At 39.5% G+C, this 19,098-nt stretch overlaps 1 protein-coding gene across 1 annotated transcript; it reads left to right on the forward strand.

Annotated features, from left to right (window-relative positions):
- The first annotated feature begins 9,265 nt into the window (after positions 1 to 9,265).
- Positions 9,266 to 10,843, forward strand: LOC139711055 (uncharacterized). Its single transcript, XM_071622976.1, has 2 exons — positions 9,266 to 9,745; positions 9,788 to 10,843. Exons 1-2 carry the CDS (start codon positions 9,266 to 9,268, stop codon positions 10,841 to 10,843), a joined length of 1,536 nt encoding a protein of 511 aa, XP_071479077.1.
- The last annotated feature ends 8,255 nt before the right edge of the window (positions 10,844 to 19,098 follow it).

The following is a 19,098-nucleotide window of genomic DNA, read 5'->3' on the forward strand; positions in this document are numbered from 1 at the left end:
ATTAACTGGTCATTGTATTAGATGCGTGATTGACAGTCTTTGGATATTGTTATGATGCAGATCAGAGCTCTTGTGACACCTCGACTTTCCTTTTTTTCCCTCCTCATAGCTCTGCTCAGGAGTAATACTCATTATTGTATTGGTTTAACTCTCTATTTTTTTAAATACATCGAATGACAATAATGAATAGAGCCATTTTTGTTGTTTGTTGACAGAGGGAGGGGTGGCATGACAAATTAGATACGCAGACGATACAATTTTCCTTGTATTATTTGATTCTTTAGTCCGTGTACCCTTGGACCAAGACCAAATGTTATTGCCACCTGCTCTGACTTTTTCGAAGGTAACAAAAAGTGACACAATCAATTTATAAGTTAAAGGACAAGTTCACCTTCATAGACATGTGGGTTGAGAGAATGCAGCAATATTAGTAGAACACATCATTGAGAGTTTGAGCAAAATCGGACAATCCGTTAAAAAGTTATGAATTTTTGAAGTTTCTGCTCAGTCACGGCTGGATGAAAAGACTACTATAGCTTGTGATGTCACATGAGTACAACGACATAAAGAAAGAATAAAGAAAATTCAACATATTTCCATTTTTGTCGCATAACAAAAGAACACTTGACTTCTCTCTTTCAGAAGGCAGGGGGAATAATATTACCCTTAACATACCTCAGTAACAAGTCGAAGAACTGTGCACTTTATTCAAAAAGTGAAGTTTTGTGAAATTCTCTTTTTATTTTCCTTATATAGTTGTACGCATGTGACATCATACACTGTAGTAGTCTTCTCTTCCAGCAGTGACTGCGCAGATACTTAAAATATTCGTAACTTTTGAATGGATTGTCCAATTTCCCTCAAACTTTCACTGATGTGTTCTACTAATATTGCTGCATTCTCTCAATCCTTATTTATATGAAGGTGGACTTGTCCTTTAACGTGACGTTTAGTTTAGTTTAATCTGCTGTAACTGCTTATTCGCGTCAGCAAAGCATACAAGGGCGATTGTGTGACTGTAGCACATTGGCGGATCCATGCGGGGGCGCGCCTGACGCGCGTCCCCCCCTTTTTTTTGGGGGGGGGGGGGTTAAAACAGAAGAAATAAATAGAAAGAAATTGGGATGGGATGCGTGCGCCCATCCCCTTTAATTTTGTAAAGGCGCCCCCTCTTTACGGAATTCCTGGATCCGTCCCTGCTGTAGCGCCATATCAGACGAGTTCCCTTTGACAGTATCTTTGACGTAAATTGTTACAGAATATTTCTGAGCAATTATTTAGGAAGAGTATAAACCCTGACATTGAATTCAACATGCAGAAGTACAATTCTGGGAAAAAAAATAGAGCGAATTTTTATCTCAACTGCACACGACCAACGTAATTACTGCTGGGTGTATGCATGCAGACGGTACCGTTTTGGCTTTTTATCTGTTGTCAAATACGAAGTAGTCAAATTCCTCTGATCACCTGCCTAATGTCATTGCATCTTCCATTATATTAATTTTCCGTATACTCCATAGATTTCTCTGGTACGTGATCAAGGAGCACAAGGCAATTTCTTAAACATTTTGTTGTGACGTGTATTACTATGCATAAGGTAAAAGCAAAATATATGCAGGAACGAGTTGCTCTCACCCAACCTTAAAAGTTGAGATTTCACCAATCCTGCCCAATGCAAACATTTCAGCTCGACAAATGGTATGAAAAATGTCATTGATAACACCAAGTAAGAAAGACTGATAGAAACTTTCAATATCTTCTCGCGTTGAAAGATATATTACAATGAATGCACTACTTCTAACCTACCCACAGTTTCCAAATAAACCCGATTCAGTCATGCCTTATAATTCCTGTTGGACAGTGACGTTTCTTGTTCACCGTGAATAATTTGTGTTTACTCGTGGTTGATTATGAATTTAAGAGCAATTTTCCTTATTTACTTTCTTTAACGTTCAAAATAAACATGCGCATTTTTCATGAAGCCTGCATGATGTAAATTAATGTGTATCCTCAGATTGTTCCGTCTATTTTTAATTCCATGTTCCTAAAAAACCAATCATTTCATGAATATCCCACTAGGCGTTCTAATGAATTTCACTTACCCCTCTTACGCACGATTCTTGCTAAAAATACACTTATTTATACCGGCCCAAATTATTGGAATTCTCTGAATCATGATATAAAAAACGCCCCATCCATACATTCTTTCAAGAGGAGACTGAAGTCCTTTCTATTGCAGTCGCATGACTTTCCAGGACTCAACTAGCCATTTGGCCCTCTTTCTCACATACAGACTTACTTTTTCCTCTTTGAAGAATAAATTCTAATCTTTTGGATGTCTGCTGCTATCTACGCTTTCGCCAAAAGAGTCAAAGACATGAATGTCTGTCTTATTCCTGTTCTCACGTCCCTTCATTTCCTTGCTTTTCTCCTTTCAGACGCTACAATCACTTTTTTCCCCTCCACAACCATTTTTCTGTTTCCCTTGATACGCTTCTGTCGAAGATCGCTGTCTCTGTTGTGCATTTTCGTTTGCTATTTTGTCCTCTATTTGTTCATCGTTTCCATTCCGTTTTGTCCCGTACAGCCTTTTCTTCAGTAGTTGTTTTGCTGTCTAGTCTTGTTTCATGTTTTTTCGCGTCTGTTAGTCTTGTCCATCCCGTTTTGTCCCGTACAGCCTTTTCTCCAGCAGTTGTTTTGTTGTCTAGTCTTGTCCTATGTTGTTCACGTCTGTAATAGTAAGTGTATTTATCTGTGATTCTAGTTCTCATTGGGCTTCCAGACTTCTTCCTCTTTTTTCCTCTCCTATTGTATTTATAATGCTTTAATTAATTTTTCCATTGATGTTATTATTCCAGAGGGGCCCACATTCTACAAGCTCTGTCTTTTTAGTGAGTCTCTCCATTTTTCGCACTTTAAGCAAAGTTATACATGTACTATATTTCGATCACTTCTGATTTTTTTCACTACAATGTATAATTACTATGTGGTCCTCCTCAATTGTTTTATATTCTTTTCGATACATAATGTTCTGTTTACCTTATTCTCTGTTGTCAAAAGAAGTGTAACGTATATGTTTTGTCGAAAAATGAAATAAACTTTGAAAAAAAATTGTAACAATTAATGCTTCAAAACGGCGGGAGGGGGAAGAAAAAAGAACAAGAGAGATGGGGGTGGACAGGATATATGTCGATCTGATCGGTAGCACCATGGACCTTAGGTCCATGGTAGCACCATGCAGGGAGGCTCACCTCCTTGGTATAGTGCTGAGGTCCGAAACAATAAGTGCGAAGTGGCGGCAAGAGGTCAACGTGACTCTGTCAGGAGCGTAAGCGGCGCCCTTTTTCATATCGTCTGATATCGATGCAACTTTAATGAGGTCTTGAATAGGACACCACGTGTTTAACCTTGATTAACCACTTTATCCTCGCCGAGAACAATATAGCACCGCGGGGGTCACAACAGTAGATCAATTGAATGTCGGCATTATCAATAAATTCTTCCCTTCCTTTGGGACAAGTTCGAAAAACAATGGTCACTGACAGTGTTACTTGGTACGTCTTTGCATGCATGTGTCAGGTTTCTCAAACACAGCACTTTGGCAATCGCAACAACTAATAAACTCTACTTTAATTAATATCCTATTTATCTTTCTAATAATGATATCGCTCTCTAGGGATTTCATATGACTTGTATTCACCTTCATAGTCTATTTCGCAAATTTCTATTCAGAAGTTCACCCCTTTTCAATGAGTTTGTGCCTGACAAAATTCTTATTACACAAAGCAAGAAAGACAATGCCCAATTTAAGTCTAGTGTTTTCGTGCAAGAAATATGAAATATCTATGAGCTAAACTATTGCAGTTCTTCAATGATGAATTCCATACTGTCCTTTTATCATGATTAATTTGCTGCTAATAGGATTAGTCTGTAATCTCACATTTAGATGTTGTTTTTCGTTGTTGTTTGTGCTTTTATTGTATATTTCAAGTTGGTTTTTGTTCCTTCTGGACCATGTCATGTAATTGTTTTTAAAGATATACGAACTTGTAGAAGAACAGCCTTGTGGTTAAGCAAATGCCCGTGTTGAAACAAAATATTGATTAATTAATTAATTGATAAAAGAAAAAACTGAAACAGACAATAGACCGATTCATCCATGTCTTCTGTTCAATTCCAGGTAGCCAGTTATTTGTATTTGTAGTCACATATTTCTAGATATTTCCTACACAATTCCGTCGATAGTTTATCTTATGAGAAGGCCGGACGAGCGAGAGAGATGTTTGAAAAAACAGTAATGACACGCAAACAATCCAATCAGCTAAAATAGCATCAAATTTTGATTGATGACGAAGAAGCTTTAATGATTTTAATGTCACTGCATCTCATGGAAATATCTGAAAACGTTATCTGTCACAGCTGCCATGCTCATAGCGTTATTCTCTCTCGTTATTTGCCACTTAGTCTGCGTACCTGGAGACGAAGTTTCTTTTGAGTATGTGGATGTGACTGTGCACGCGTGTAAAATAATAAAGATAAAGATTATGTTTTTGAATGATAACGTAGCAGCGTATGATGTCAAAGTATTCAGCAGGCTCTGAAAAAAAATAGCAATAAAGTTTGCATCCTGATACAGAACATAAGAGGAGTACTACGCAAGCGCATGATAGTCCCGTGGTCAAGAGCCGAAGATCGTGTATTTTGGTTAATCACTAGCATTCGGAACAAAAAAAAAATATTGGATATCTACACATTTTGTGTGACTCACATCCTGACATCAGTATAACTTTCGTTCGTATCGCTCCTGTGATCGTTCCTTTTAATATTGATTCGTAATAGTTCAAATCGCATCATGTTTGTCATGGATGGATGCTTGGTGGTATTAGGATACTTTTGAAACAAAAAGCAATGTCAAAATACTTTGCTAGTACTGAGAAACCCGGTTTCAGATATTTTCTCCAACGTTGTATCGAAGATGGTATAAGACAAAGTTCGCTTGTCAGTCAGAGTTGTGTTCCATCAAACCAATAATATAGAAAAGCTACGAAATGAAAATAAATGCAGGTTGATATAGTTTGTTGGGCAACTGTTTGTTCAAATTATACTACCGTGTCTCTGAAGCAAGCTCCAAAGTACACTCACTTTCACTTTTACAAATCAATATCATTGCTAGCATTTTTAGCATGTCTGCAGTGTCATGTTGATATATGATAGTAAACTATATGACAAATACGAACATTTCGCATTCGTGTTCTACCACTCAGTTCTTATGTGGACGTTTTCTTTTCTTTCTCCCCAACTCTCTTCTCTCCTTTTCCCACTCTCGCTCTCTCTTTCTTCCTCTTTCTTTCCCCCAAATTCCATAATTAAGTCAATGACAGAGACGACCTCGAGTTACAATCTAAGTGCGAAAATTGATTACTCATAAAGATGTTTTAACATCAAGCCAGTCAATATCATTATCATCACTACGATCAAAATAATGCACTGTGTACTGTCAAATCACACGTTGCTCTACTACGCTCTGGTATACTAAAATTAATAATCTGTTGCTGTTGTTTAATACATGACGAGCTCTTAGCAGCAGGTAACGTCACTGGCCTAATCACACAATGTAATTATCGGAGATTAGGTAGTTTCTGGTAGTATTAGATTAAACCATTAGATATCTGTGTTGAGGAAACAAATATTTATTCTCGCGCTCCATATCGAAATGAATAATGTTATTGTTTGGTCCTTACGTCAAGCGGGGTCCGTGTATTCAAACAGAGCGTAACAAGTTTTGATTTGACGATTATTGGGGCCCAAATGCGTTGTTAGCATTATCTCAGAGGAAGAAAGGAAGTAAACAACGAAGCCGGGGCAATATAGTTACTCATCTGAAAGGGTCGGCAGAAATCGATTCAACGTTCGAGGACAATAAAACGTATGGAGATAGGGAGCATAGAATCTGCGTTTGTAACCCATCGATTTCCCTTTCATGCGTTTTCAGCAGGACAGTGCGAAAACACGGTCCCGTAGATGTAAAACGGTGTTCGCCGTGCGCATTGCTTTGGTTACGACAAGAGAGCATTGCTCGCCTGCGAAGAACCCGCTAGTGGTGGATGCCGCTGACCCCGTGCTCTTGCAAGTTTAAGAAAGTCAAATATTTCACATTTTTGGCTCCTTTCCAGACATTTTTAAGTCTTAGAAATGATACGGCTTATCGTTTGGTGATCTATACACGGTTTGAAAATTATGACAGCTATAACGACTTTGGACATTGGAGAGGCGTTTCGCCCTGTGTGAGGCACGTTTTAAGACATCATTCGTACATGTCAGTGTAAAACATGGCCGCGGACTTTTAGATATGAGAGGGCTGATCAAAAGTGTGAAGACACAAATACAATTCGAGATGGCAGAAATTGTCCTCAAGTTTCGACTGATTCACAGTAGCAAAGAATCATCCCATTGATGAGATGACAACGTACTGAGGTAAGGATTTGCCTGAAATATACTGATCTATTCTAGAATATGTATTATATGTATATAGAAATTCCTTAGTTCCAAGTGTATAAGTACGAGATGACATTGTCATTATGGTTACAAATCTTTTCGATCCAAGTCAAGATCTAGGATTGACAATCTGTGATCATGCTGAAATGTCTTTAAATATTTTATCGAAAAAATGATCTACAAATTCTCAAGACAATCAAAAGTAGGTATAAAGAGGTCAAGCAGCTTAGAAACACGCCATGAGGTAAGTGTTTCCTTTACCTGCAACCCAAATACACATTGTTGTTTAGTCCAGTGTTCACTCTGGACACCCGACATGCATGCAAGACATACATCAGTTCAATCAAACCAAACCATTCATATTCTCCAGCAGAAATGCACGTCATGCCCATATTATTTGTGTTTATCCTTAATTTTATCGGACTTTCTTGTAAAGTTTACTGATTTTGTAACTGATACCATTCTCTCTTGCTATAAATCATCTTCATATAGCATAAAATGCTCGGCTGTTACGAAATCACATTGTATTGGCTCTTTTGAGTAAATAATTTTCTTTTTACCATGCGCAGCCGCCAAAAAGGTGCGTATACGTGAAAGTTATGAAGTTAGGAAAGATCCTATGAAGCGTCGTCTTTGACGCGTGCATAGACTTATAGGCGTCATCATTATGATCTTTATGCAGGTGGAATATGGCCTTCATGTGATATCATGTGAATTTATGCAGGTTAAATAAGCCCCTTATCCTGATTAATACCAACTTTCGGCATGTCGAATAATATGTCCTTCATCAGATGATACCACAACGTAAGAGCTCTCATTATTATACAAGGGTGCGATTAGGTCAAAAGCAGGCGGTGAAGACATCGCCCTGTAAAAGCCTGTAGGCTTTAGGAAGGTGACACTCTTCAGAGAAAATACAGGTATTCTGTAGTGTGGGTATGAGTTCTCTTGTCGTCTTGGTGGGTGACACTTCGCCATGGACGATTAGTTATGGCCCAGTGAAGCGATGTCTTTAAAGATCTCATAAAACCTGGCTTTAACAAGAAATGACCGACTACGTCTGTAAACGCCATTGGTAATTACTGTAGATTGTCGTTGCTGTTCTCTTTCAAGAATGTTTCCTATATTCCACATCTCTCTAAAATACAAGTGAAAAAGTGAATACAAGTGAATAGTTCAAGTCATTCAGCATGTCATGTTTCATGTTATTGCTTTCCTTCTAAGATAATGACCAGACTTTTTCTTTCCTTTCAAATGATGTTTTCCTTCTGAGGGACCCACATCCTACAAGCTTTGTCTTTTTAGTGGGTCCCTCCATTTTTCGAATTATGCACATTTTTTCCTTCCTTTTAATCACTTGAGTTTTATGGTAATAATATAAGTATCGTACAGTGCTACAATCACTGAACATTCGTTTCATCCTACATAGTTTTACGCACCTTATTTTCTGTTACAAGAAAGTGATTTTTTTTTTCATATGTTCTTGTCGAAAAATGAAATAAAAATATTGAATTGAATTGAACTGAATGACAAAGAAGCAGAAACTGCCATCAAACAAAGTAAAAAGGATAGTGGAAAGAAATGATTATTTCGAATGAGAATACCGTGCGAACCTCAAACAAAACATTGATTTATTTCTGTTACCAAAACAAATGATATTTGAAAGGGAAATGGAAAACAACCATCCCTGATGGTATCGTCTCCAAACCACATTCGTGATTCTTGTGGAGGAGTTACCATTTTTGAAAGCAATCATCGAAGCAATATCTTCCTCGCATCAAATCTCAGAGAGATTCGGTTTCTGCCTTGTCAACAACGTGCCTTAAACTTTACAAAAAAAAAATGTCCGTACCATTTCAGCTTCCGAATCGCATCAATCGTAATAATGTCATCATTCATGATTCGCAGTGACCAGCTGTTATGTCAGTCCACTTCATTTCATTTCAGTGCATGATTTTACAACGCCTCATAATGATGATGTATGTCAAAAGAAATCACAATCCCCACAAAAGCCACAGAAAGCATGAAACAGATACATTGAGAACAACATAATATGATAATTCATACAAGTATGTAAGTATTCATATAAGTCTTGAAACATAGAATTAGCATTCATGTCATCTTGTATCAAAGAAGTTCATCAAAGTTGAATGGGCAAACAGGGTTTCAACATGTTCATGATAGAAATAAAAGTAACTTTTTGATATGTTTCGCGACCTTCATTTAGTACGTCCTACGCATAAGTCTCTTTTTTTAACATTCCACTGTTGTTCTGTTGTTCGTCAAGTTTACTGATCTCATACAAGTAGATAAAAAGAGGATATACTAGTATTTTAGTTGAATACTCTTAATAAAATGAAGCGTCAGATGACTGAAATGGCTATTAGTACTTGTAAAACCTTCTTGTTATGTTGCATTACTTTGTGTAAATCTATCCGGCGTTTATGATTGTGTACATTTACATAAAAATGTTATAAACATTATGATTGATGTTCACTAATTACATGAAATTTCAACGGAAATCAGGCGATTGTTTCATGAGTTATTTACTTGTTTTCATCTCTTGCAGATTACTGAGGATCGATGAACAGAGACTAGAGAAAGAAAAGGAGCTCGGCTAACTTCAAATTGACCTTGAGAGGCTAGACAATATGTCTATCGATTGTATCGCATGAGGTGTTGCCATGCCTGGTTTCTGAGAAAGACTGATGCTGTATGAAGACGTGTTACTGAGCTAAAGAGCTGGATTTTTCCGTGTGCGATATCCAAGATGGAAATAATGCCGGCGACGCTGTTGGCAACCAACCCTTTCTGTAAGCCGATTCGCATCCCGCTGTCGACGGCGGAGCGAACCGTCAACCATGTGAGTTGGAAGAAGCAGTTTCGGCTTCCGTCGTCGACGTCGATAGGGCGCCGATGCGTGGTCGCCCCGGAACAGTCGGACGAGGAGGAGAGCTGCCGACAGCTCCGTCATCATTCCAATCACAGTCGTCATCGAGATCGACGGGCCGAGTTTCGACCGCTCGGCAGCATGAGCGAAAAACAGCTCATGCGGCTTACGATGTCGGCAAACGAAGAGTTGGAGCAAGTCAGGAAAGATGCGGGCATCATCACACCGCCAAAGATGGCGCAGACTATGCCAGCTCTCGAGGACGAACTCCAGTTGCCGAAAATTACGAAAACTCGTCAAAAAACAGTGCCACCAGTATCCGCCTCCCCATCGAAGAAGGGGGATAGAGAAAAGCAGAAAGTTAATGGTGACGTAAAGAGTAAAGAGGGAGAGAGGGGGAAGGGGGACGAGAAAGGGTCAGTGAAGGAAAGAGCAAAGACAGGTGGTTTTCGGAGGACAGGAGGAACCGGATATAGCAGGGTGGATTTGGTGAAAAATATACAGAAACACAAACGGTCGCTGACGGCTTCAGTACTACAAAGAAAGAGCGCCAAAGTTGAGAGGAGGCAGAGATGCACCGCCTCGAAAGTGGACTCGGTGTGCTGGGGTGACACAGAGGGAATGATCAAGGGGAAAGGGAGTGTAACAGGTGGTTCTAGCACTGCCTCGAACTGCAGTGACGAGGATTCGGACAGGCAACACACAAAATCTCCCATCAAGGAGAAGTGGGCCTGTGACGAGGAAGAACTCGCCGCGAGGCAGTGTAAATCTGCCTTCCGCCGTCTGCCGCAGGTTGATGAGAAAAGGACAAAAACTGACGAGGATTTGAGCACGGCAGCTTTGGAAGACGTCATCTTGGCGCGAATGGAAGGCGAGAAGAATGATCAGGAGTCCGGCGATAGCGAAGAGCGAGTCCCATGGGAAGGTGAGGAGAGAGGCTACTGTGCGGAGGTCAGTGGTCTGTTGACCAGACCAACGACATCGGCCAAGGACCGCGATGATTGCTGCCAATCAAGAAGCGAAATTTCGACGCCGGAACTATCGGAGGGGGCACTAAGCAACGACGAGGGAGATCGTCCGACGCATTCGGCGAAGAGAAAGCTTGATATCTTCAAGCATAGTAGCGCGGTGATCAAAGACATGAACGGGTCATTGTCGAACAAGAACCTTGAGCTGAGGGAGAACATCACCGAAAGCGTGATGAAGAAACTACAACCGCCCCATCCCCATGTTATATGGCCAGACAATCGTTTCAAAACACCCAACACCGTGTTCGTCTACGGCAGCCCATCTCGCTTAGCACCCGTCATCGTCCCGTCACACAGTGTCGACTGTCCGCTCTGCAACGTCTATACGCCATCTGCCTTTGGAGAAATTTGTCCACCAAACAGTCCAACACATTTTCTCAGGAAAGACTATGGGTTCTATCCTGTTGAAAGATTTTACTCGGATTTTTGATGAAATATTATTTCGGAATTCGATTCATGAAATTTCCAATATTACAACAAAATTGATGGCACATACCACTTCACCACCACTGCTACTTATTCAGGACAAGTCGATATTGCCAATTCACAAGAATACAACTTTCTAGTCCTTGTAAAAGTTAAAGTTGTAAACATTTCTTTAGCAACTTTTTTGACCTGATATTGTCCTTTGATTGATTATCTTAATCTGGATACTAGGATGTAGCTTTCTGTTTGATAACAGACTGAAAATGAGAACGGATAATCATGAAATCGTCGCAGTCGATTATTATTTTCTCGTCTTTATTTTGTGAGAATTGTCATCACGATAAGTTAATGAAGATACACAGTTGTTGTTTTTTTTTTACTTTAAACCCTTAAGTGTTAAATATATAAACATAGGCTGATTTTTTTTTCATTTTGTGAGAATTATCATCACGATAAATAAATGAAGATATGTCTTTTATGTTAAAACCCCAAAGTGATAAATACAATAACTACAACATATTACTGAATTTGTGAAAACAACACGATTTGAAGTGTGTGTGAACACGATGACACAATTGTAATTTATGCAGCATATAATCACTTTTTTGTAAGCCGATATTTTGATTAGAAGGCATCATCTTTCTAAAAGCTTTGTGGAATTCCTTGACAAGGGTTTGATCACAGCACTCTTGCATTACTTGGTGTGACAAGGATCATGCTTTTGATTTTTGATTTTGATAATCTATAATGCGACTGAATATAATATATGGTGAAGCACCCCAGTCGGCCATGTAAACGCAAACTTGCTACGTTATAATACCATGTCCTGTGGCGTAACAATTTTACGAAGGATCCGTTTGAGAGTACTTCGTAATCATTTGCCAAATAATGCTAACATTGCTCTGAATATTACAATCAAGTATCTACTTCTGCACTTCCTGTAATGTTGACAATAATGATGGTAATGATGGTAGTATCACTATTATCTTGAACATGTTTACCTGTACTTCTAATTCTACTTCTACTTATACCGCTTTTTTCACTATTATATAGCCTTTCTACAGGTCGCTTTCTTTTCAGCCTATAAATTCTGGAGAGCAGTTTGCATCCTTTCTGAAAAGAAATATCATAAATAACATTTTCATCTTCTCATTTCTCATAATCATCACAATTATTGCACTCATGCCAACAGTGATTTGAAATACTTGCCTGTGTTTAGAAATATCACCACAGTCGTGTGTAATGGTTGATGGTTAACTCTTTCTGTGCCGGGGACTTTGGACAATGTGTAAGAATGTTATGGGTCTTTCTATGGCAATCAACCTTGAAGGCACGAAAAGGATTAACGTGAAATTCCACTCAATGTTCAAGGTGATTTGGTTAGATAAGTAGAATTAAACTGGAAGAACAGAAGTATAGAAGTTTTATTCACAACGCTTTATCGAAATTATCAAACGTATTCTTCAAGATCCACATGCTTTCACAGAAGACTGATATTGCGCGCCTTGGATGAAACATCTTGTATCTCAGATTTCGGTAAAAATCACTTTTTTTTCAAGTAATTTTCAGGTGATCAGTTCAGTAGTTTCCTATTCAAATAATCCTAGCTGTCTTACCCCCCCCCCCCCCGAAAAAAAAAAGAAGAAGAAGAAGAAAGAAATCAAAATAAAAGTGAAGCCAACATGGCATGTCAAGGAAAAGACGATCCCATTTTTCATAATGATTTGGCTGCCATGCTTTTTCACTCCCTGAATTTACTTTTTTAATATGTTTTGTCGCCCTGGTCGAAACCACATAACGTACAAGTTAAAGGAGGGATGATGTAGTCGCTTCATGATTGTGTTTACCATGACCTGCACACAATTCTTTACTGCCTTTATTTTATTGTTTTTACGAGGATCTAAGCAGAAACACTTAAAACATTTCATCCCCTACATTGCAGCTACAAAATCAATACTATGTCCTTAATTTTGATGAGAATACTTATGCACAAACAAATGGAAGAGTTGTAAAGTTGTGACGTCATTACCTTATATGATTTCATATACTAAGTATGTGGCTGCAAAGTATCACTGTTATTTGAAAACATGTGGGAATGATTCACTCGAACATTTTACTACTTTATGCTCGAATCCAATGAAACTTGTATCATTTCAATTTTAAACGTATACGTTGAATATGGGAACAATGTCAGAATGAAATGGCATGCACATAAAGTCGTCCGGATGCAGTTTTCACCAATACCGTGTAAGAAAGCAATAACTATCGAGTCTCAAACTCAAAGTACGATAAAAACCGGATAACAAGTGTTTCAGTATACAGACAAATTCGAAATGTCTCAGCTTTCTCTATATACGGCCCCAGTGTAAAAGAAGAGCTTGCCTATTCTACATGAATGGCATTTTATGACGTTTATTTAACGTACAATGCATTTTGTATGCTTACATAATTATTATGATTGTATAATCATTTGTATGCTTATGAATCATTAAATGTGATTCGTTTATACTGATTTATTTACATGTAGTTGTGTTAATGTAGTCGAGTCGTTTCTCTTAACTAACTTAAGAAAGCGTGTTTAGTTCTAAGTACTCGATAGAGGTATGCCGAAATATTTCATGTTTTCAAAGTATACATCATTTTTTTTTTTTTTTTTTTGAGGGGGGTGGAGCTGCGGCTGGGTATGTTATTTCATCTAACGTACAGCTCATGTAGGAACACACACTTGAAACACATTTTACTATTTTATTCGGGAACTTTTTTTCATAGCAAATATTTCCAAACGTCATTGTTTGTATCGTTTTAATTGTCTTTATAATTACACATAATTGTTACATCAGTTTCTACAATCATTACTTACATTTTCTCTTGTGAGCTTTGAATGATATTGTATAACAAACAGGGATATGGCATGTATGTATATATATAAATATAATCTATATATATATTATTAATAATATATATATATATATATATATATATATATATATCAAGAGTTAAAGCAGTCGTATAAACACCACAGGTCCTTTATCAAAGACTTTGATAAAGGTCTTTGACCAAAACGTCAGTCCAATAACTGGCCCCCTGCGGTGTTTATACGACTGTTTTTACTCTTGATATCTATTTATGTACATAAGTGAATGTGTTTGTGTCTGTGCGAGTGCGTGTGTGTGTATGTGTGTCTGCGGGTATACACAGAAAAAAGACAAAGAGTGAAGTACTTATGTATGTGCCCGTTGCCATTTCATAGACAGAAACTTCAACAACAACTAAACATACTCACACACACACACACACACACACACACACACACACACACACATACACACACACGATCCACATCAGCACACGTGACGTGACGTTGTATGCAAAGAAAGAGAAACTACAACTGGTTACGCACTAACTGGATAACGAGTCTGCGCAGAGATCATGGAGATGACATCATGATGGCGCTGTTCAGCCTTTATGGAATACCTACAGTTATCTGGTATGTGAACCATTTTCACACAGCTTGCTCTTATTTTTCAATGATAATAACGTTTGTTATTGTTTTTTTTTTTACATAGGGTAGCATCTTTATGAGTGTTTACGTTACCTAATCTCCAAGAGCACCTTGCGATCATAATTCCCCCATCATTGCCAGGTATTAATTTACTAACCTACGACCTCAAAGAAGGACAATGGGCACATAACATCTGGTTCAAGGATGAAAACACGAAAACGACCGAACCTTGGACCTTCTTTTTACAAGTACAGAGCCTTAACCACTATCCCGTGATACTATAACATTGTAATGTGAATCACTACAGAAACAAACAAATAAAAATTATATCGATGTGGATCTAGCACAAGATATCATAAACAGAGATGTAAGTCCTATACATTTTTTTTTTTCGCAACAGCTGTGGAAAAGTGTTTACAGCTCTTACTATCTCCGCAACATTCACACAAAAATTGTATTTAAAGCAACGTAAAGACAAGGAAAAGCAAACAAACTACCGGTGCGAATTTAATCTGTGGAAGACTTGTTTTAAGCCAAGTAACCATAGCGACCCAAAGATAATGGCGGCAAAACATCGCAGAATTCAAGATTCTTCCACGTCACACTTATATCGTAAAGGGGCAACATTGTAAGGGGTAACATTAAAAGCCGTGGATTTAACGAAATCAAGAAGGTGTTCAAGTGCCTTCCCATTGCACAATCTCTCCGGCCATCTGTCATTAGGGGCTTTCACATCGTATTGTGCTTGACCTTGCGGTCTTATTGTTTCCGGACATGAAGGACAGGCTACGGTCAGCAAGGTGCCTATTGTTCCCCCTGGCTGTCGGTCTTGGGGCTGTCCGCTTATACCACAGGGCAGGTGCCAATCAGTTCAATGGACTTCTTAGATTGCTAAAAAATCATTGTTAAAAGTTGTTAGCTACACAGGACTGGCTGTATGCATTAGGGTTGTCGGATGTGTGAATATTCACACGCCTCTGGTTGGTAGAGATCGGTCAGAGTTTAAACAATACCGTGATTCTGGGATTCTGAGATGAGTGTGACGTCGATCAAAGCAGTGTTATTATATAATTAGTCCCCATTCAAAGTGATACGCCATGAAGACGGAGTGAATTATGACTGTGATGACAGTCGTTAATTGAATTAAAGAGAGCTACCTTTTAGTCTGTCGCTTGACAGTCATTAGGATAAAAGATCAACACACAATCAACGGAGATAGGTCGTGTTGTCACTGCCAGTACGCTCGCAGCCGGTAAAATTTGTTCGTAGGAGCATTGCGATGCTTCCCCCTTTCAGAGTTTGGCATTGCATACAATGTAGCGCCAACATTTTGGTCGACATTACTGGTCTTTTGTTGGACGGAGACAAGTACTTTTATCAGAGACCGGAACATGAATGTTATCGCTTATAGATTTGATACGCCATTATCAAGTTGATCTTTAAGCAGAGCAAAGAGTGCGGTTCGCTTTTTTTTTTTTCTTCGTGAAAACTCGAATCGTGGAATAAAATACTGGATGTCATTCTGGCAAAATGGATATTCACTGATATTCCAGCCCGATCGTTACGTCACGAGTTTTCTGCCTTGACCTCTACGATTCGAACAATACTCGTCTGCATCAGAGTTTGCTGAAAAGTAAATAATTTTATCAAGGGCATCTCGCCGACATCGCTGAACAATGCCGTTCCTGAAGTGGGGGCGTTCGCGAAAAAAACATTTTCCAGTATTCCAACATCGGAGCAGGGCTGCACGCTGCCCGTCTTGGCGACGAAGAAACAGCTCACCAGACCCTACGGTCCCGAGCATCTCAAAGCAACGGTAGAACGTGTCAAGAGCCACTACAGCGGTGACGGGACTCGGGTTATGGGGGAGCCATCAGCAAACTTACGAGAAACCATTAGGGAAATTAGCCCCGGAGATCGTGTCCGGAAAAGCCGGTGGCTGCGAAGAATTTATGCATCCCAGTGACATCAAAGCCGTACGTGACGATCGCAGCTGCACCGAACCAAAAGGTAAGTAATTTGCTAGCTATCATTACCTTCTTGCAGTCATAGATTACGCTCAGGGTATAAGAAGTAAAGATATGAAGTCATTCGTAAACTTTTTTTTTTCCAATCAAAAAACAGACGAACATACACTGATGTAAAATCCCAAATGATTCTGAATGGAAACTTACGTCTTGCGACGTTTCGACCATTATTCCGCTGGAAGGGACGCCAGAAGAAGCTGATTGTTAACGTCGCATGACGTAAGTTTTCCATTCCAGTTTTGTGATTTTATATTGATTTTGGAGTTTTACGCTTTGACTGGATGAATGATAATCTACATCAAAATATACACTGTGTTTGACATAAAAGAGAGTGATGTCAAAGAACTACTCCATTATTTCCACTTCAAATTCATTTCATCGTCAATCAAACAAATATTTCCAGGTAAATAATAATGAAAAGTTCTGAGTCAATGAACAGGAAGCCACGTCATCACAGTCATTCGTTTTAAGCGCCAAAATCCGTCTGCATCAAACCCACATCTAGGCCATCACCGGTTATTCAAAACATCAATCAAGGCAATTCTGAACTGTCCACAAATCTTCACAAAGTTACCTGTTTTCATATTAAATGAACAGGAATAAGCTGGTATTTGTATCAAAACTATTGTACTGTAGTTTTTGATATAACACAGAAACGACGACTTTATATGGGAAGATTGCAGCTACAAAAATAAGCGACTAAAATATGATTCTGATATCATCATTTCTGGTACATGTACCAACCATTCGGGGAGTATGGCATTATGTCCTCTTCCATGTTGCATGTATTTAGCGAATAGGGGCCTACATGAAAGCCCATCGCTTTTCTTATACTATTTCCGATATTAATGATAAGTCTGTCATTCTCTTTGATGCGATAAACTCTAATCTTATTGAAGTATTGTACATGGTGTGGGACTGCTCTCAAAAGTTCAGTATTCATTACATTTTCTGGCTGTCGCAGACAACCTACATCTTGCGCCGACACTCCCTGTTGTATCTTGTACAGAGCTTTAGTTCGGAAGTGCGCAGAAGGTAACGGCTACTTTGTCTGTGAGTCACTATACACAATGTTGGATTTATTTCTCACAACCTCCAACAACGTTGCACGCTGTAATTTTCGCACTTTGCCCAATTAGCATGCAGAAAGTAACGGTAACATATGTCTTTCTCTTTTAATTCATATCAGATGAGAGCCAGGGAGACGATCAGACTTCTGTTCGCTCCGAGAAACTCGACAGGGAGGTTGACCTCGACCGTCTGTCGGAGACCGAGATCTACCAGCGAGTGCCGCGACTCCGAGCTAATCGTTTCGAGCATGGCGCATTCAGTGGTCGTACAGCGCCCCCCTCTCGTCCAATCAACGAAGAGGTTCTATGGATCCGCACCCGTTCTTCGCTTGGGCAAGGGCAGGGGCGCGACAACTTAAAAGTCACTGGTCAAACGATGGATTTGACATCGAAGGCTGTAAAAAAATCAGTCGAGTGACCTTGAAGCTAGTGATGACTTTGACCTTTCTAACAATCTCCATAAGCGTACAAACCAAAGTCGAGCGAGCACTACGGGAGTCTCTGAATGCACCGGTCCTAAGGCTGACGAAGCAGATCCCCAGAGGGAAAGAGACGGTTTGTTCCGGTTTATCTCTTGACGACAACGATGGACGTCAAAAGGAGGACGGCAGCGAAAGCGACAGATGTCAACGGAATAGCAGCTGTCGAAGCGTCAGGGCCAGAACTGTCTCCGGCGAGGGGTGCAAATGGACCCCTCGAATTTGCCGAGGGTTAGCCCGCGAAGTAGGCCTATAACAGGAACTAGAATGCGTTTTGAGGTTGCGACTCGCGGTCATCTGCAAATCCGCAGAAACAAGGTCCGCAGGCGAGATAGAAGACATAAACTTTAATAGGGCATATAGCAGCAGTCGCCAGTGCACAGGACGTCATTGACTATCGCCCCACTAGGGCCGAGAGGGGAAAGAGAAAGCGCTCCCAAGCGTGCGACTCTTGGCGTGGCATCCAGCTCTACACGACGTTCTCCACAGCGAATCCGTTTCGCTGCGCCCCAGATCTGAGGAAGGCTTGTACATAAAGCCAACGTCGCCAGCGAAATTTGCGACCCACGCGCATCACTTTCCGGAAATTCCAAGCACATTACAGGATGCGCCAATCACGTCGAGTGTTTTCCTACAGGGGGAAACGCTTGCAGATCAAAGTTGATATGCGATCTCTCCGTCTACCACCAATATTTTCATACAATCACCCCACCCAGAGTATAGGCCTACATGCGAAAACCGACTGGGTAGGTTGTGTAGGGCGGATACTAAAACATAAGTAGCCATCTTCCTCGTCAAGCTTAGCTTATGATGATGGTCCCCCTGCATTTCATTTTTTATCATTTCCTATTGCTTCCTTTTTATACATGATATTCGTTCTTGAAAAAAGAAAATGTATGTGTGATCCAAACGTAAGTATGTAAGTATTTTGTTGATTTGTTGATTTGTATTGATTTTGAAAAGCAGAAATAAAAACTGAACTGAACTGAACTGATAAGAAGAAGGTTCTGTTGCTAAAGCCTAGTCCACAATCCGAAAAATTTTGTACTGAAAGATGTTTGCAGAACAGGTGGTATCTGATCAATTCAAAACACAAGAGTTTTTCATTTCACCCTCTATAGTTTTTGATATGTTAGACAATAATGTTATTATACTTAAATCACTTCAGGCATGGTTTTACA

Source organism: Diadema antillarum, unplaced genomic scaffold, assembly GCF_040938485.1.
Source record: "Diadema antillarum isolate AM-2024a unplaced genomic scaffold, OU_Dant_1.0 seq00001606_RagTag, whole genome shotgun sequence".
Taxonomy (NCBI): domain Eukaryota; kingdom Metazoa; phylum Echinodermata; class Echinoidea; order Diadematoida; family Diadematidae; genus Diadema; species Diadema antillarum.